Raw genomic sequence first — 21,193 nt, 5'->3', positions numbered from 1 at the left:
AACTTCTATTAAACATTGTACTGGAGTTTCTAGTCAGTGCAATAAGGCAAAAAAGAAATTAAAACCGTCTGGTTGGGAAAGGAAAGGGTAAAACCACATTCACTTGTAGATAACATGATCTTCCATGCAGAAAACCCAATGTATTCTACCAAAAAATGGTACTAGAACTAATTAGTAAGCTCAGGAAGGTTGAAGTATACCAGATCAATATACAATAATTAGTTGTACTTCCATATACAATCAATAAATAACCAGAAATTAAAATTTAAAACATCTACAGTAGAATTTTTAAGTATGAAAGGTTTGGGGGCAAATCTGACAAAAGATGTGAAACACCTGTACACTGAAAACTATAAAACAATGCTAACAGAAATGAATGACTTAAAGGAGCTACATCACATTCATGTGTCAGCTCATTATTTTTATAATGTCTAATTCTGCAAATTGACTTATAAGTTCAGTGCAATCTATTCAAAACAGCAGCAAGCTTTAGAGGAGAAACTGACAAGGAAAGAAATAAAACTGTCACTGTATGAGAAGGATAGTTTTATATTCACACGGAAAGGAAAAGGACCAAGAATCGCCAAAACAACTTAGCAAAAAAAAAAAAAATTAACTTTGAGGCTTAACACTACCTGATCTCAAGGCTTATTATACACACACTGCAATAATCAAGAGTGTGGTATTGGTGTAAAGATAGAAAAATGTATAAATGAAACAGAATAGATAGTTCAGAAATAGATCCAACTGATACAATAACAAAGGCAATTCTGTGGGGGAAAGAATCACCTTTTCAACAAATAGTGCTGGAATAATTGGATATCCATAATTTAAATTGAAACCTTAATCCATTCTTCATACTACATACAAAAAAATTAACTCAAAATGGCTCATAGCCCTAAATATAAAATCTAAAACTCCTAGAATAAAATGTAGGAGAAATCCTTTGTGACCTAGGATGAGGCAAAGATTTCTTAGTTGATACCAAAAGCATGAATCATAAAATAATAAATGATAAATTGGACCTCTGGTATTCAAAAGACACAATTAAAGAGAATAGAAAGAGAAGCCACAGACTAGGAGAAATTGTTTCCAAGTCATATATCTAATAAAGAACCATCAGTCAGAATATATGAAGACCTCTAACAACGAAATTATTTAAAACTGACCAAAAGATTTAAACAGACACTTCACTAAAGATATACTGATGGCAAATAAGAATAGGAAAAGATGCCCAACATCATTAGTCATCAGGGAAATGCTATGGTATCATAATGAGATGTCATTAATCACTTACTAAAATGACTATAATTTTAAAAACTAATATTACCAAATACTGGCAAGGATGTAGAGAAATGAACTTTTACACACAGCTAGTGGGAATGTAAAATGGTGCAATCCCTTTGGAAAACAGGCAATTCCTCAGGTTAAGTATTCACTGACTCTATGATCCAGCCATGCCACTCCTAATGTTTATCCAAGAGAATTAAGTATTAGGCATGTGCACAATACAACATACAACATCCAATACATGTGCATGCAAACATTTGTACAGGAATGTTCATAGCAGCTTTATTTGTAAAAACCAAAAACTAAAATTAACTCAAATGTCCATCACAGGCATCCATACGATAGAATACTAATCAGCAACAGAAAGGAATGAACTCTTGGTACACATAGAAAATCGGATTAAATTCAAAATAAGTATGCTGAGTGAAAGAAATCAGTAAAAACAAGAGTGCATACGTTATGATTCTTCTTATATCAAATTCTAGAAAATGCAAATGAAAATATAGTGGCAGAAAACAGGTCAGTCGTTGCCTGGGGATGAGGCAGAGAGCCAGTTGGGGAAGAGGAATTAATTTCCAAGCGATAAGAAGAAACTTAGGGGGATGATGGACGTTTTCATTCTCTTGACTGTGGTGATAGTTTCACTGGTGTATACATAAACCAATGTTACCAAATATGTGCGATTTTTTGTCTATTAAACCTCAATAAACCTGCTTTTAAAAAACCCTACAGCATGCCTTAAAATGCCCTACATTATCTTCCTCAATTTTTTTGACATCATTATAAACCACTTTCTCTCATTCATTCCACTTCAGACATTCTTGTTCTTCTTCAACTCACTTTCACTTTAGGGCTTTTGAGAATGCTCCTCTTACTAGTATACAGATTTATCACTACTCTCACCAATTACTATAGCAAATAAGAAATATTTAGATTATCTCCCCAAAATGAAAATACCTTTTTCTTCTGGTCTTCCCTTCTCTTCTCATCTTTCTTACTCCCAACTTACCCACACCTTAAAAGCTTTCTGATGTATAAAATTTTGGGTAGGGCTTCCCTGTGGCACAGTGGTTGAGAGTCCGACTGCCAATGCAGGGGACACAGGTTCGTGCCCCGGTCCGGGAAGATCCCACATGCCGCGGAGCGGCTGGGCCCGTGAGCCATGGCCGCTGAGCCTGCGTGTCTGGAGCCTGTGCTCCGCAACGGGAGAGGCCACAACAGTGAGAGGCCCGTGTACCTCAAAAAAAAAAAAAAAAAAAAAAAAATTTGGGTAATTCCACTCAGGTTATTAAATGAGTAAAACTGTTCATTCACTCTATCATTTAGTTGTTCAGCAAATATTCAGTGAACATCTACAATGTGTCACGCACTCTTTTATAGCTTCAGCTATATCATTTTAATACAGCTAAATATTCCTGTTCCATTCATACTTAAATGCTACCAAAATGGATAGACAATAAACAATAAACAAGATAAATTACAATATGACAAAAGTACCATTTAAAAAGTGAAATAAAACAAGGAAAATTAGGAATGCTTAGGGGAGTGTTGTTGTATCACACATGGAGGTCTGCTACTCTTAGAGAATTCTGATCTAACCAGTCATCTAAGAACTCAGACTCATAATACAGTGTAATTCTACAGTGATAGAACACTGTATAATGGTAATTAAGAGTGTATGCTCCCTAGCTCTACCAGAAGAAAAAGAATAATAAAGATTAGAGCAGAGGTAAACAAAATAGACAATAAAAACCAACAGAGAAAATTAATGAAACCAAGAGTTTGTTCTTCAAAAAGATCAACAAAATTGGCAAACCTTTAACTAGACTTACTAAGAAAAAAGAGAAGAGATTCAAATAACTAAAATCAGAAATGAAAGAGGGGACATTACAACTGATTTTACAGAGCTAAAAAAGATTGTAAGAGAGTACTATGAACAACTGTACACCAACAAATTGAATAATCTAGATGAAACAAATTCCTAGAAACTCAAAACTTACCAGTACTAAATCATGAAGAAATAGAAAATCAATAGATTTAAAACCAGTAAGGAGATTGAATAAGTAATCAAAAACCTCGCAATACATAACCCTGACTACAACTGTTGGGGGCACTTTCCTCCACAGTAGAGGTCAAGGAGACATGAAGGTCATATTTCACCCCATTAAAGATGAAGAGTCTGAAACGCAAAGAAAAGCAAGATCTAGACAAGCAAGACAGTCTAGAAGATCAACACAGCATAGACGGATCGTTAGGAAGCTGAAAAAACAATATGAAGAAGTCATTGTACCCAAATCAGAGAACAAGAAAAAGAAAAAGGGGGAAAAGGAAAGCAGGATAAAGAGAAGGAAGAAGGAAAGAAGCAGAAACATCTAGAGAAGATAAATATGAACAAAAGTACTCCAGAACATATGATAAGATTTATCAGCCTTGTCTCCCAAGGCAATAGAAATAAAAGAATAAACAAATGCAACCTAATCAAACTTATAAGCTTTTGCACAGCAAAGGAAACCATAAACAAAATGGAAAGAGACAACCTACAGATGGGGAGAAAATACTTGCAAATGATGTGACTGACAAGGACTTAATTCCAAAATATATAAACAGCTCATACAACTCAATAACAAAAAACCAACCCAGTCAAAAAATGGGCAGAAGAGCTAAATAGACGTTTCTCCAAAGAAGACATACAGATGGCCAACTGACACATGAAAAGATGCTCAACATTCTAATTATTAGAGAAATGCAAATCAAAATTACAATGAGGTACCACCTCACATCAATCAGAATGGCCGTGATTAAAAAGTCTACAAGTAATAAATGCTGGAGAGGGTGTGGAGAAAAGGGAACCCTCTTACACCATTGCTGATGTAAATTGGTGCAGCCACTATGGAAAACAGCATGGAGGTTCCTCAAAAAACTAAAAATAGAGTTGTCATATGATCCAGCAATCCCATTCCTGGGCATATACCTAGACAAAACTAAATTCGAAAAGATACATGCACCCGTATGTTCATAGCAGCATTATTTACAATAGCCAAGACAGGCAACCTAAATGTCCACTGACAGATGAATGGATAAAGAAGATGTGGTATATATATATATATATATATATACACACAATGGAATACTACTCAGCCATAAAAAAGAACGAAATAATGCCATTTGCAGCAACATGGATGCAACTAGAGATTATCATACTATGTAAAGTAAGTCAGAAAGAGAAAGACAGATACCATATGACATCACTTATATGTGGAATCTAAAATATGACACAAATGAACTTATCTATGAAACAGAAACAGACTTACAAACATAGAGAACAGACTTGTGGTTGCCAAGCGGGGGTGAAGGGGTGGGGAGGGATGGAGTGAGAGTTTGGGATTAGCAGATGCAAACTACTATATATAGAATGGATAAATAACAAGGTTCTACTGTATTGCACAGGGAACTATATTCAATATCCTGTAATAAAACATAATGGAAAAGAAAAAAAATTTATCAGCCTTACAGACAAGAACTCACTTCAAGTTCAACCACTCCATCCTGTTCACTTTCTTTCTTTCTTTTTTTTTTTTTTGTAACTTGTTAGCTTGTTTATGTCTCTCTGGGCATCATTCCCCACATGTGGGGCCCAGCTCTCTGGAACCTTCACTGGCCATCTTTTCCTAGTTTCTCCCCTGGGCACCAGAACCGCATAGGTAGATACATCCATGCGTCTCCCGCATCTGTAGATGCCTCCTGCCTCTTGTGCTATTTGGCCAAACTCTGAGGCTCCCCCGGCACCTTCATCTCCGGGTCTGTCCTGGTGGGGCCTTCCTCCCTAGGGTAGTAGTGCAGGGGATTGGGCCACAGTTCCTCGCCGATGATCTCAGCAATCCTGTTAGACCCTGGGCAGTTGTGGTCAGACAACCAGTTGGGGAAGTTAAGGCTGGTGGTGTCCTGCCTGCAGTTGGGGGCTCCTCATTCATAATCCCAGAACCACTGGACGGGAGTGGAACGAGATGCCCTATATCCAGCAATGCTAAGGTGATACTCCTTAATGATCATGTCATTCCAGCAGCAGGTGTTGTTCCGAAAGAAAAACATCAACCTGCAGTGGTGTCTGGGATGGCCCAGTTCCTGCACCTCCAAATTGATCATGCAGCTGAGCGTGTCTTCATCTTGGTCACTGATCATGGCCGATATCTGGGAGTGGTTCATAATGGCTCCGGCCCATAAGCCAGGAATGCCCTGGATGATGGCCCTTCTGCGATCCAACTGAGGATTCCGGCTCTGACTCATCTTGCACTTGCCCTGCTGGCTTGGGCATTCAGAGTGCTCAGCTCTAACTGCAGGGCCCCCAGTGCCTCCAGCAGGGGCCGGGCAGTCGTGGGTTCCAGTTCTGGCTCTTCCTGCCCCTGCTCCTGGGGCTTCTCCTCCCGCTCCTCTGCCTGCATCTCCTCCTGCTCCTCCTCCACCACCACTTCCACCACTTGCAAGATGTCCTCCACCAGCAGCCCTAACTCCTCCCGGATCCCCGCCACCTCTCCCTCCTCCAGGGCCACACCTTGCACGACCTCCACCCTGAAGATGGTGGCCTCCATGCCTGACCCACCAGCTAGGTCCGTGCTGTACCCACCTCCCCCACCGCACCTGGGGACCCGCAGGCCCCTGCTTCCTGAGCACCCCCTCCCAAAACTAGGATGACCCAGGGTCCCTGGGCAGCACTGCCTTCCCCAGACCCCGCCTCACTCACCATGTGGCCCTGGTCCTGAGCTGGGGCAGCTGCGAAGGAGCGGGAGGTGGAAGCACAGCACGTGGCCTGCAGAGCAAGCAGGCCCAGCGACCAGAGTCACCCTGCGCCACGGACCTCGGGGTGGGGGGTGAGGGCATCCTGTTCACTTTCTACCATGAACAGTTCACTCTACGATTCAAGTCATCTAAACAGGCCAAACAATCATGTAGGTATAACTTCTGTGTATTCCAGAAGATTAAAAAAAGGAAATGAAAAAGAGGGAGAAAAGAGAGAAGAAAAAGGAGAAAACAAGCACACCCTAAATCAATCAGAGAGCAACAGTGACCAAGAGAGAAAAGAAGATCTATAGGAGTTTCATTTTGGACACAAGATAGAGATGAAAATGAAATAGAACAACAATCAGATACAGATGGGAGATCCAATAAGAAAGAAACTTAGGTGGATTCCATTTCTAGATGTGAAACAAGTTCTATGTCATCTAGTGATTGGTATTAATTCCTTGCTGGGTTGCTCTGGATCATACAGCTACTTTAAAAAAAGAAAGACTTACAGTAGCAGGCTAGAAAAGGATGACTTACCTGACTTTAAAAAGCTTTATGAACAAATTCGAACTGAAAATGAAAAGCTGAAAGCATAGCTACATGATACATATATGAAACTGACAGATCTTAAACTGCAATTAGAAAAGGCCACCAGAGACAAGAAAGATTTGCAGATAGGTCACTATTGGAAGTTGGGAAAAAAGGGGACAGAGAGTTCTAAAAAGAATATCTCAAGTGAAAGAAGAGCTCAAAATGTTAACAGATCTAAAAGCAGACAACCAGAGGCTAAAGGATGAAAATGGGCACTTGAGCAGAGTCATAAGCAAACTTTCCAAATTAAATAAAAAGCAGCAAGTAACGGAATTGTACATATTTGCAATCCCATGGACCATAACTGAAAGTCACTGGAAACTGGAAAGGATCCTTGGAGGCTATCATTTTTGGATATGCTGCCAATTGCCTACTTATCTAGGATTTCTGTTTCATTTTGTTTTTCTTTTTTTTCCCTTGTATCGAGGTCATTGTTTCATGTTAATGCAGCTGCTGAGAAGTGGGGTTTTTCATTTAGTTATTTTAAATAACTGAGAAAACTTGTGTACAACTCCAGCATATAAAGAAAGTGTTCAAGGCCAGATATGCCTCAGATATTTAACCAGCAAGCCTTAGTTGTACGTAAATACTTTTGTGTCAACAAAAACTTTCGGCTCTCACAGAAGACAGTTATTCAGCATTTTTTGATCTGCCAGTTTTCAGTTTTTCAATAGTTTTTTTTGCTTTACATCTAAGTTTGGGTTTGTATTTTTTCTTTGTAACTCTTCATGTGGCAGACATTTCTATATTTTCATACCTTTATCATTTACAGAAAAGAACATGTGCTCTTCTGAGATTGTTGTTAGGTGCAGGCTAATGCTGTGTTGTCCCCCAGCTGGAACTGAGTTGCTTGGAGGAACAGTTTTTTCTCATTGTTTGTGCAATATGCATTTATTTCTTATATGAATGCTTTAAAGTCAATTGAGATTAGATTCTTCTAAGTCCTACTTTCTGCCTTCACTGGTAGGATGTTGTTTCTGTTGTTTATTATTGTAGAATAAGAGATTAGACCCTGTAATCTTCACATTCATTTTGCAGGTACTGAGTGATGCTGTATATATAAGTGTGTGTTGCTTGATATTTAGAAAACCCTGTGGCACACTTGACTATTTTCTTATTTCAAAAATCTGTTAACACAAGTAGGCTATTCCATAATAGTGTTAAAAGCAAAATTTGCTAACAATGTGATATAAAGACTTTAAAAAGTACCCTATCTTTACAAAACTTTTCTACTGTAAAGTGCTTTTATTTTCAGTTTTCATTTGATAGTTTTCAACCACAATTTAAGTTGCATAGATAAATGCTTCACATTTCAAATACCTATATTTATCTGAGTGTTGTCTAAAATTGTTGTGCTAGCCAAAGTAATGCTATGAAGTCATTTTCAGATTTAACCCATGAGTTAATGTTAAATGCATTGTTATTGCCATGGGAAGAGGCACTGACTTTGATACTACCAGCATATCCAGACTATACATGTACCAGTGACCTTTAAAAAAAAAAAAACCAAGTACATAATGAATATGGCTTTTATTTGGACAAATAGCTTTATATTTTAATTAAACCATGCAAAAAATATTACATCTTTCTAGCATGTAACTGTCTCCTTATCCACTGAACATTTCAGACTTTTGAATAAATTGTACATTGGAAAGCTTATGGTCACTAATTGCATTACTGATTGTAGTGTATATTACACAAAATGTGAATTTGTCCCCCCTCATTTTAGAAGGTCACTGTGTTCTACTGCCTATCTGAGATTATTTTGGGGTTGGGAAAGAGTGTTTTCCCAGAAGGATTGTAAGTCTTCTCTCTCGATGGGTTTTATGAAGACGTGAGGTTATGTTCTTACCACCAAGCTCAGGATTCTAGATATTTAAAGGTACAAGGATAGTTATGGGAATTTTATTTTGATTTGAATTGTATGAATAGAATATCTGAATATAGAGAATTTCCATGATCTTATGAGGGCATAAAATACACAGATAATTGAACAGTTTGAGTGACTGCACAACATTTACGTATGAAAACAGGAATAAAATTAAGAAAACAATTTCATTTATAGTAGCAAGAAAAAGAATAAAATACACGGGACTAAAGTTAATCAAGGAGACAAGACTTGTACATGGAAAACTACAAAACACTGCTGAAAGAAATTAGAGAAACACACAAATGGAAAGAAATCTCATATTCATGGACTGGAAGATTTAATACTGTTAAGATGTAAATATCCAAAGTGGTCTACAGATTCAATGTAATTTCCATCAAAACTCCAATAATGCTTTTTGCCAAAATAGAAAAATCCATCCTAAAATTTATATGTAACCTCAGGAAACACTGTATAACCAAAACAATCTTCAAAGGAAAAACAATGTTGTAAGTCTAACACATCCTGATTTCAAAACTTATTACAAAGCTACTGTAATCAAAAGAGTGTGGTATTGGCATAAGAACAGACATATAAACCAACGTAATAGAACAGAGAGGACAGAAATAAACCCTTGCATATATGGTCAAATGATCTCAACAAAGATGCCAAGACCATTAAAAGGGGAAAGAACAGTCTTTTTCAATAAATAGCGTTGGGAAAACTGGATAGCCACATGCAAAAGGATGAATTTGTACCCTTATCTAACACCATATATAAAATTACCTCAAACTGGATCAAGGTCCTAAACAAGAGCCACCTGTCAAAGCTGCCTTTCAGAAACGAAGGGGAGATACTTTCCCAGACAGCAAAAACTGAGGAGGTTCATCACCACTATACCAGCTTTACAAGAAATGCCAAAAGGAATTCTTTAAGCTGAAATGAAAGGATACTAGCTAGTAACATGAAAATATAAAACACAATTGTAAAGGTAAGTACATAGTCAAATTTGGAATATTCTAATACTATCATACAATGGTGTATTAACCACTTAACTCCAGTAGAAAGGTTAAAAAAGATAAAAGTATTAAAAATACCTGTAGCCAAAATAATTTGTTAATGGATATACAAATAAAAAGACATAAACTGTTACATTAAAAACATAAAATGAGGGGGAGTAAAGGGTAGTTTTGTATGCAACCAGGTTATCATCAGCTTACAATAGAATAAGATATTTTATGTGAGCCTCATGATAATCACAGCAAAAACCTATCGTAGATACACAAAAGATAAAGAGAGGGGAATCAAAGAACACCTCTAAGGAAAATCATCAATTAACAAAGGAAGACAGCAAGAGAGGAAAAAAAGAAAAATAGAAATACAAGACAGTCAGGAAACAATAAGATGGCATCAATAAATCTTTGCTGATCAACAATTACTTTAAATTGATTAAATTATCCAGTCAAAAGGCATACAGTGGCTGAATAGATTTAAAAAACAACAACAAAACAAGACCCAATAATATGCTGCCTACAAGAGACTCACTTCAGCTTTAGGAACATGTATAGGTTCAAAGTTACAGAATGGGAAAAGATATTCCAAGCAAATGGAAACCAAAAGAGATCAAGCATAGCTATACTTATATTAGACAAAATATACTATAAGTTAAAAACTGAAACAGAGACAAAAAAGTTCATTACATAATGATAAAAGGGTCAATTAATCAAGATAATACAATATTATAAATATATATACACCCAACATCGGACTACCTAAATATTAGGCAAATACTAACAGGTCTGAAGAGAGAAATAAAACTACAGTAATAGTAGAGGACTTCAATACCCCACTTTCAACAATGGATAGATCATCCAGACAGAAAATCAACAAAGGAACTTGAACTACATTTTAAATCAAATGGACACATACACAACATTTCATTCAACAGCAAAGGAATACACATTCTTCCCAATGGCACACAGGACATCCTCCAGGATAAATCATAAGATAGATCACAAAACAAGTCATAGTATATTTATGAAGAGTGAAACCATATCAAGTGTCTTTTCTGACCACAGTGGTATGAAACAAGAAATCAATAACAGAAGCAAAACTGAAAAGCTCACAAATATGTGCCCACTCTTGACACTTCTACTGAACATAGTACTAGAAGTACTAGCCAGAGCAATTAATCAAAAAAAAAAGAAAACAGCCATCCAAATTGAAAAGTAAAAAGTAAAAGTGTCTCTGTTCGCAGATGACATGACCTTATATACAGGCATACCTCAGAGATATTGAGGGTAAAGTTCCAGGCCACTGCAATAAAGTGAAGAGCGCAATAAAGTGAGTCGCACAAATGTTTTGGTTTCCTAGTACATATAAAAGCTATGCTCAAAATAGAGTCATGTACCAAAATGTTAATTGCAGCTCTATTTACAATAGCCAGGAGATGGAAACAACCTAAGTGCCCATCATCGGATGAATGGATAAAGAAGATGTGGCACATATATACAATGGAATATTACTCAGCCATAAAAAGAAACGAAATTGAGCTATTTGTAATGAGGTGGATGGACCGAGAGTCTGTCATACAGAGTGAAATAAGTCAGAAAAAGAAAGACAAATACCGTATGCTAACACATATATGGAATTTAAGGGAAAAAAATGTCATGAAGAACCTAGGGGTAAGACAGGAATAAAGACTCAGACCTACTAGAGAATGGACTTGAGGATATGGGGAGGGGGAAGGGTAAGGTGTGACAAAGCGAGAGAGTGGCATGGACATATATACACCACCAAACGTAAAATAGATAGCTAGTGGGAAGCAGCCGCATAGCACAGGGAGATCAGCTTGGTGCTTTGTGACCACCTAGAGCGGTGGGATAGGGAGGGCGGGAGGGAGCGAGACGCAAGAGGGAAGAGATATGGGAACATATGTATATGTATAACTGATTCACTTTATTATAAAGCAGAAACTAGCACACCATTGTAAAGCAATTATACTCCAATAAAGATGTAAAATATATATATATATACTGTAGTCTATTAAGTATGTAATAGCATTATATCTAAAAGCATGTAATACTTTAATTTAAAAATAACTTATTGCTAAATAATGCTAACCACCATCTGAGCTTTCAGCGAGTCTTACTTTTTGTTGATGGAGAGTCTTGCCTCAATGTTGATGGCTGCTGACTGATCAGTGGCGGCTGCTGGAGGTCGGGGTGACTGTGGCAATTTCTTAAAATAAGACAACAGTGAAGTTTGCCACATTAATTGACTCTTCCTTCACGTATGATTCCTCTGTAGCATGCAATGTTTGATAGCATTTTACCCACAGAACTTCTTTCAAAGTTGCAGTTAATCCTCTCAAACCCTGCCGCTGCTTTATCAACTAAGTTTAAGTAATATTCTAAATCCTTTGTTGTCATTTCAACAATCTTCACAACATCTTCACCAGAAGTAGATTCCATCTCAAGAAACCATTTTTTTTGCTCATTCATAAGAAGCAACTCCTCATCCGTTACAGTTTTATCATGAGATTGTAGCACCTCAGTCACATCTTCAGGCTCCACTTCTAATTCTGCAAGAATGACCAAAATGTGACACAGAGACAAAAAGTGAGCAAATACTGTTGAAAAAATGGCACCAATAGATTTGCTCAACACAGGCTTGCCACAAACCTTTGGTTTGTGAAAAACACAACATCTGCAAAACATAATAAAGTGAAGCATGATAAAGCAAAGTATGCTTGTACAGAAAACTAGAGACTTTACCAAAAAACTTGTTAAAATAATAAACAAATTCAGAAAAGCTGAAGGATACAAAATCAATATGCAAAAATCAGTTATTCATCTATATACAAACAATGAACTATTGGAAAGAGAAAGTAAGAAAACAATCCCAGGGAATTCCCTGGCAGTCCAGTGGTTAGAACTTAGTGCTTTCACTGCTGAAGGCCTGGGTTCGATCCCTGGTCAGGGAACTAAGATCCTGCAAACCACACAGCATGGCCAAAAAAAGAAATCCCATTTACAACAGCATCAAAAACAATAAAATACTTAGGTATAAACTCAAACTGTAAACTGAAAACTATACGATACCAATTTAAAAAACTGAAGAGGACACAAATAAATGAAAAGATAATCTGTGTTCATAGCTTGGAAGATTTAATATTGTTAAAATGTCTATAGTAGCAAAACAATCTGTAGTTTCAATGCACCCACTATTAAAATTCCATTGGCATTTTTCACAGACATAGAAAAAACAATCCTAGAATTCATCAGGAACCACAAAGACAATGAATAGCCAAAGCAATACTGAAAAAGAACAAAGCTGGAGGCAACACATTTCCTGATGTCAAATTATATTACAAATCTATAGTAATCAACAGAATGGTACTGCCATAAAAAGACACATAAACTAGCAGAACAGAATAGAAAGCACGGACATAAACCCATACACATACAGTCAGCTAATCTTCCTCAAGAACACACGATGGAGAAGGGATAATCTCTTCATTAAATGGTGCTGGGAAAACTGGGTATCCACATTCAAAAGAATGAAACTAGACCCCTACCTTACACTACTCACAAAAGTTATCTCAAAATGGATTAAAGACTAAATTTACCTGAAACCATATAACTCCTAGAAGAAAACAGGGGGAAAGCTCCTTGACATTGGTCTTGGCAATGATTTTTTTTGGATATGACACTGAGAGCAGAGGAAATAAAAACAAAATAAACAAGTGGAACTACATCAAACTAAAAAGCTTCTGACTACAAGTAACTCAATTTCGTTTCTTTTTAGGGCTGAGTAATATTCCATTGTATATGTCATACAGAGTGAAGTAAGTCAGAAAGAGAAAAACTAATACCGTATGCTAATGCATATATATGGAATCTAAAATAAAAATGGTACTAATGAACCTAATGGCAGGGCAGGAATAAAGACGCAGACATAGAGAATGGACTTGAGGACATGGGTGGCAGGGGAGGGGAAGCTGGGGTTAAGTGAGAGTAGCACTGACATATATACACTACCAAATGTAAAATAGATAGCTAGTGGGAAGCAGCAGCATAGCACAGGGATCAGTTCGGTGCTCTGTGATGACCTAGAGGGGTAGGATAGGGAGGGTGGGAGGGAGGCTCAAGAGGGAGGGGATATGGGCATATATGTATGCATGTGGTTGATTCACTTTGTTGTACAACAGAAACTCACACAGCATTGTGAAGCAGTTATACTCCAATAAAGATGTATAAAAAGTTTTAAAAATAAAAATTATAAATCTAAATTAATTAATTAATTAAAAGGCTTCTGAAAAGGAAATAATCAACAAAATAAAAGACAACCTATGGAAGGGGGGGAAATACTTGCAAATCATTGATCTGGTAAGAAGTTAATATCCAAAATATATAAGGAACTCATACAACTCAATAGCAAAGAAACAACCTGATTATAAAATGGGCAGAGAAATTGAACAGGCATTTTTCCAAAGAAGACATCCAAATGGTCAACAGGTATATGAAAAGGTTGTCAACATCACTAATCATCAGAAAAGAGCAAATCAAAACCATTCTAACCTCATACCTGTTAGAATGGCTATTATCAAAAAGACAGATAACATGTTGGCAACGATGCAGAGAAAGGGGAACCCTATACACTACTGGTATGAATGTAAATCAGCACAGCTATTATGGAAAACATATGGAGGTTTCTAAAAAAGTCCTGCTTGTGGGCATATATATCAAAAGGAAGTGAAATCACTACTTGAAGAGATACCTACACCCCCATGTTCACTGCAGCATTAATCACAATAGTCATTTTTATAACTACATGACAGGACTTCCCTGGTGGCACAGTGGTGAATCTGCCTGCCAATGCAGGGGACACGGGTTCAAGCCCTGGTCCAGGAAGATCCCACATGCCGCGGAGCAACTAAGCCCATGCGCCACAACTATTGAGCCTGCGCTCTAGAGCCCACAAGCCACGAGTACTGAGCCCGTGTGCCTAGAGCCTGTGCTCCACAAGAGAAGCCACTGCAACAAGAAAAGCCACTGCAACAAGGAAGCCCCTGCACCACAACAAAGAGTAGCCCCTGCTCACCGCAACTAGAGAAAGCCCGTGCACAGCCACCAAGACCCAATGCAGCCAAAAATAAATAAATAAATTAATTTATTTTAAAAAACTACATATGACTATATATATATATATATATATATATATATATAATTCAGCTATAAAAAATGAAGGAATTCCTGTACAGCACGGTGGCTATAGTTAACAATACTGCATCATATGTTTGCAAGTTGCTAACAGAGTAAATCTTGAAAGTTCTTAGCACAGGAAAAAAACCTGTAGCTATATGAAGTGATGGATGTTAGCTAAATTTACAGTGGCAATCATTTCACAATATATGCATATCATTATGCTGTATACCTTAAACTTATACAATGTTTGTTATATGTCAGTTATATCTCAATAAAACTGGGGAAAAAAGGAAATCCTGCCGTTTGTGACAACATGGATGGACCCTGAGGGCATTATGGTAAGTAAAGTCAGATAGAGAAATATAAATACTCAATGACCCCACATATATAAAATATGGAAATGCTAAACTCATAGAAATTGAGAGTAGTTTGGTGGCTGCCAGGGGCTGAGGGCCAGGGAAGATGAGATGCTGGTCAAATGGTACACACTTCCAGTTATATAATAAATAAGTTCTGGGGATATACTGTATAGTATGGTGACTACAGCTAACAATACTGTATCATATACTTGAAAGTTGCTGAGGGTAAATCTTAAATGATCTCACCACAAAAATAAAATGATAACTATGTGAGGTGATGAAGGTGTTGACTAACCATATTGTGGTAAATGTCACATTATAAATATATATTGCATGTATCAAATTATCACTTTGTACACCTTAAACTTACATAATGCTATGTCAACTATATCTCAATAACTCTAGGGAGAAAAACAAATTTAGGATTATAAGGTTTTTACTTAACATCTTTGGTATGTAATTTTTTATCATACACCTGAAATCTTTGGTTCCTAAAGACATTCATAACTACAGTAGTTCTCCCTTGACCACAGGGGATGTTTCAAGACCTGCAGTGGATGCCTGAAATTGAGCTCTGTTTTTTCCTATACATACATCCTATGATAGTTTAATTTACAAATTAGGCACAATAAGAGACAATAAATAAAAATTAAACAATTATAACAATATACTGTAATAAAAGTTATCTGAATGTGGCCTCTCTCTCAAAATATCTTCTTGTACAAATGTAATGCCTTTTCCATCTTAACTTAAGCACTTATCATGCACTGTGGCCATAACTTTTGAAGTCTGAGGTGTGACAGCAAAACCAGCATGAATTATTTTTCCATCTTCATAATTTCACAGATTTGTTCTTACCATAGGTCTTAGCAATCTCAGCATACAATTTTTTTCTTTCCTTACTAAGTCAAAAACTTTTACCTTTTCACTTTAAGAAAACATTTCACAGCCTCTCTTTGGCATATCTTAATTGCCAGCATCACTACTATTGTGCTTCATGGCCATTACTAAGTAAAATAAGCGTTACTTGAACACAAGCACTGTGATACCATGACAGTTGATCTGATAAACGAAATTACTACTAAGTGACTTCACAGACAGGATACACTGGACAAAGAGATGATTTATGTCCCAGGGAGTGGGACAGTAAAAGACTTCTTCACACTACTCAGTATGATGTGCAATTTACGAAGTATTTACAGAATTTTCCATTTAATATTTTTAGATGGAGGTTGACAACAGGTAACTGAAAACACAGAAAGCGAAACCGCAGATAGATAAGGGGGGACTACTGTATTTATTTGATCCATTCCTTCATTTTTTTTCTTCTCTCTGTATATGTATCCAATATTATTATCAATACCAGTATTATGAGTAACAGAACACTTACTGAAAAAAACCTTCTTTGCCATTCCTTTATCCTTATGATATATCCCACCAGGAAAAACAGACAAACAGTTTAAAGTTACTTGAAATTAGTTCTCGGTATGGTTAACCACCAATGCTATACGTGTTTAGTTTCATTTTGCTAAATTTTTAGGTGTCACTTCATTTTGACTTTGTTTTGTTACTATTTATACTATTTACATGGTTCCAAAGTCAATTATACAAAACCAAGTTACATTCATGAGAGGTCTAAGGGATATCACTATCCTTTCCACCATGTTCAGTCACCTTAGAACAAAACATTTTAATTAATATTTGGGTCTTTCCTTTCAGCATCTGTACTTATATGTAAGAAAATATGTCCACTTGTTCCCACCACTACCTGTCTTTCTTAGAAGACAGTGTACTGTAATTCTCTGTGCCTTGTTTTATTTAAGAACATGAATGGAGAGTATAAAAAGACATATCTCATTCCTTTTTAGAGTTGCACGGTCCCCAGTGTGCAGATACACTATATTTAAACATTTTCTATCAATAATCATTCAGGCTGTTTACTGTCTTTTTTCTGCTGTGAATAGTGCTATGATGAATAAACATAAGTATGCACCTCTTTTTTTTTAAGATTTTTTTTGATGTGGACTATTTTTAATGTCTTTATTGAATTTGTTACAATATTGCTTCTGTTTTACGTTTTGGGTTTTTTGGCCCTGAGACATGTGAGATCTTAGCTCCCCAACCAAGGATCGAAGCTGCACCCCTGCATTGGAAGGCGAAGTCTTAACTACTGGGCTGCCAAGGAAGTCCCAAGCATGCATCTCTTAATATTTCTCCAACATATCTTTAGAAGATTCCTAAAAATGTTTAGAAATTGCATATGTAATTTTGCTAGATACATCCAAGTTTATTCCAAACTAATCACTTCTTTTAACACAGAAGAAATTTTAATATTAATATAAGCCATTTTATCAATCTTTTCTTCATGCACAGTGTTAAACATTTTTCCCTATCCTAAGGCTATGAAAAGTCTCCTATATAACTACCTGGAAACTTTGTCATTTTGCATTTCCTATTTATATTTAGATTAATTGACCCAGAACAATTTATTAAAAAGATAATTTTTCCCCTTCTGATTACAATACCACTTGTGTCATAAAGTTACTCATATATAATTTTTTCATTTTCAGGCTCTCATTTCATTCAACTATTTTTGTCACTCTTGTGTCAATACTATATTGCCTACATTACTACAGCTTTGTGGGAAACCTTAGTCTGATCAATTCTCTAACATTTGTTCTTAATGAGTGACTTGCCTATTCTTGTCCCTTAGTATTTCCATATATATATTAGAATGAACTAGATACAGATACAGATATATCACAATTTGTATGTGTTTGCAAAATAAAATAAATGAAAAGTAATTGAGGTCTCTTTAACATAGCATGAGTTATATCACCAGACACAAAGGCAGTGAAATGGACAAAGGAGAGGACAGGAAATCTGCGATCAGAAGCAGTGTGTCTTAAATGCAAATCAAATTTAAATGTGTGCACATTGGAATTAGTAGCCTATTTCAAGAGAAGAGAGAGGGATAAACAGGACAAATATTAGCTAAGAATGTGCTGTCTGCAGATTTAGAGAACAAATGTATGGAAACCAAGGGCGGAAAACCATGGTGGGGTGGGGATGGTGGTGTGCTGAATTGGGCGATTGGGATTGACATGTATACACTGATGTGTATAAAATTGATGTCTAATAAGAACCTGCAGTATAAAAAAACAAAAAAAACAACTAATATTAAACTTTCTTTGGGTTATTTGTATGTAAATATGTTAATATAAATGTTTCAGACATTACATGAAATTTCTAAAAATCTTATATGTTCTGGTATAATGTTATAAGTCATAATTCTAGTTATTACTTTAAAATGTATATCAGAAGTAACTAAAAAAAAAAAAATGTGCTGTCTGCCAGGATTTCACATACAGATGAGCAAACAGACACTGAGGGTTAAAAAGGTCTTCATAGATGTCACACAATCTATTAATAAGGGAACAAGGGTTAAAACTCATGGCCATCTGACTTTAGAACCAATGTCTTTCCACCACACCAAGCTCCTAGAAGGGCGGGGTAAAAGGGAGAAATGAGCAAGCAGTGTCAATTCCAAGGTCCTGGGTCCATCCACAGACACAAATCAACTTATATTATCAAAATTAAAAAACACAAAAAGACCACATTTATTGAACCTTTTCAACCCATCTTTCCATCATTGTATAAGAAGAATTTTACATATACTTTTAGGGTCTGATGGTCAAGTCCCCTCCCCTTAGTGCAGTTTCTAGGTCTTGGCACTTTTTGACTCATGCTTTCTTCATGTCCTCTTTGGGGAATTACTGCATGGCCGCAATTACGAGAGGCTAACATTAACAATATTACCACATGCCTAACTTATTATGTAGTATAATCAGGAACATGTAACTTCAAAATAGACTATATGTAATTTGTTCTGTTATGCTAATCATTCAGTTCCAAATCTTAAAAGTTTAACATGCCAAAGTGAAAATTTATATAAACAAAACTTTTTTATTCTCTTGTATTATCTTTGATAAAAAAAATTAATTACATTAGAAATATGATTTCATTTGTAAAATAGTACCAACAAAGATGCCTAGAAACACATTAAATCTGTGAGTTTTGTTGTACTTATTAAGGCTTGAACAGATACTGAAGGCTTTTCTATGCTTAGTCCATTCTTATGATTTCACCACTATATGAATTCTCTGATGTACAGTGAGTTGTGATTTCTGGATGAAGGCTTTTCCACATACAGCACATTGATAAGGTTTCTCCCCAGTATGAATTCTCTGATGTACAACAAGGTCTGACTTCTGGGAAAAGGCTTTTCCACATTCAACACATATATAAGGTTTCTCTCCTGTATGAATCCGCTGATGCCCTGGGAGGTGAGACTTTTGAGAGAAAGCTTTCCCACATTCAGTACAAACATAAGGTTTTTCTCCTGTGTGAATCCTCTGATGTCCAATGAGATGTGACTGCTGACAGAAGGCTTTTCCACATTCACTGCATTTATAGGGCTTTTCTCCAGTATGCGTTCTCTGATGTATAATGAGCTGTGACTTCCGGGAGAAGGTCTTCCCACATGCAGTACATTCATAAGGTTTCTCCCCAGTATGAATTATCCGATGTATAATGAGTTCTGACTTTCTGCTGAAGGTTTCCTCACATTGAGCACATTTGTAGGGTTTCTCCCCTGTGTGAATCCTTTTATGTATGATGAGGTGGGACTTCTCACAGAAGGCTTTTCCACATTCAGTACACTCATAGGGCTTCTCTCCAGTATGAGCTCTATGATGTATAATCAGCTGTGACTTCTGGGAGAAGGCCTTCCTACACTGATTACATTTATATGGCTTTTCACCAGTATGTATTCTCTGATGTATAATGAGGGGTGATTTCTGGGAGAAGGCTTTCCCACAGTCACTACATTCATATGGTTTTTCACCAGAATGAACTCTCTGATGGATAATGAGGGATGATTTTTGAGAGAAGGCTTTTCCACATTCAGAACATTCGTAAGGTTTCTCCCCGGTATGTGTCCTCTGATGTACAATGAGATGTGATTTCTCACTGAAGGCTTTCCCACAAGCACTACAACCATAAGGTTTCTCTCCAGTATGAATTCTTTGATGTATAATGAGCTGTGACTTCTTGAGAAAAGATTTTCCACATTCAATACATACACAGATCTTCTCCCCAGTTTCAACATTCACATATTGAATAAGAGATTGTTTATCGCTGATGAATTTTCCATACTGACTACCTGCACAGTGTTTCACTCTATTATGAATTTTTTCATGCTTAGAATAGGAAGAACTAGGTGTTCTCCCACATCCAAAATTCTCATCTGTGTTTTTTCTTGCATAACCCCTATTACAACTGAATAGGTTTACAGTAGGTTCCAAGCTCTTTTCAAATGAATCACACTTATACAGTCTTTGTCTTGAAGTATCTAGGTCTGTGCAGTTATGAAATATTTTTCCAAATGCATTATATGTATAGTTTGACTCTTCAATAACTGTTTTGTTGTTGATGATTGTGACTTGCCTGAGAAGTCTGTCTTGATTTTCCTGATCTCTCTCCAGCTGGTCGCCTTGCCAGACCTTTAAAACGGAGTACAATGAATGATCCCTTGTGACACTTTCCAGTATGTCCTTATGAAAGTAAACATCTCCAAGTGTATCCAATTGATGTGTGTCAAGTCTAGTCTCCCTGTCTGAAAGAATAAAATTGTAGAGATAAAATCAAACAGATACAAAGATTGAGTAGAGGACAGAAGAGGTGAAACAAATGGATGATCCAGGATGGTCCATGAAGACAGAGAACTGGGCGGGCAACGGCCCATTTAAAACACAACAAAACATGTAAATTTATTGGGTGAGTAACTAAAGATGGACTTTACTTCTGATAATGGTGGCATGAGGTAGTCACGGACTTCCCCTCCTCAGAAAACAAGTATAAAACTGAATAAAATAATTTTAAAAACAACCAATTCAGGGCACTGGAAAACTACCAAACGCAGGCCACAAGGTGAAAAGTGTTTACTTGTCAAAAACTTCTACTTCATTAGGTAAGAATGGGGAGTTTGTGGCATTCTTTCCTAAGGTTTTCCTGTCTTGCACCCCTAGTTTATGGGG

At 36.6% G+C, this 21,193-nt stretch overlaps 2 protein-coding genes and 1 pseudogene across 14 annotated transcripts in view; 1 reads left to right on the top strand and 2 right to left on the bottom strand.

The window, feature by feature from the left end:
- Positions 1 to 21,193, bottom strand: part of LOC101285118 (zinc finger protein 300) — a 56,913-nt gene that overhangs the window by 18,154 nt on the left and 17,566 nt on the right. For 10 of the 13 annotated variants that reach the window (XR_007476397.1, XR_007476399.1, XR_007476398.1 and 7 more), the window contains one exon: positions 11,679 to 12,110. The exons of 1 other annotated variant lie outside the window; for it this stretch is intronic. Coding sequence is in view for 2 of the 12 variants with exons in the window: in XM_012536946.3 (XP_012392400.2) it covers positions 19,232 to 20,772 (1,541 nt within the window). In the remaining 10 variants the exon portion in view is untranslated. Of the gene's footprint in view, positions 1 to 11,678; positions 12,111 to 18,691; positions 20,773 to 21,193 lie in introns of those variants that run through there. 2 more of the 13 variants (XM_049707820.1, XM_012536946.3) reach the window with 2 other exon arrangements.
- Positions 4,874 to 5,901, bottom strand: LOC117196796 (testis-specific Y-encoded protein 1-like). The gene is given in 2 exon segments (XM_049707844.1): positions 4,874 to 5,579; positions 5,582 to 5,901. Coding segments are annotated over 2 exon segments (831 nt in total). The 5' UTR covers positions 5,877 to 5,901; the 3' UTR covers positions 4,874 to 5,043.
- Positions 6,029 to 8,263, top strand: LOC125963935 (protein phosphatase 1 regulatory subunit 12A-like; annotated as a pseudogene).

This window comes from Orcinus orca, chromosome 3, assembly GCF_937001465.1.
Source record: "Orcinus orca chromosome 3, mOrcOrc1.1, whole genome shotgun sequence".
Taxonomy (NCBI): Eukaryota; Metazoa; Chordata; class Mammalia; order Artiodactyla; family Delphinidae; genus Orcinus; species Orcinus orca.
Note: the sequence above shows the minus strand (reverse complement) of the source record. Positions and strands in the feature narration are given on the sequence as shown.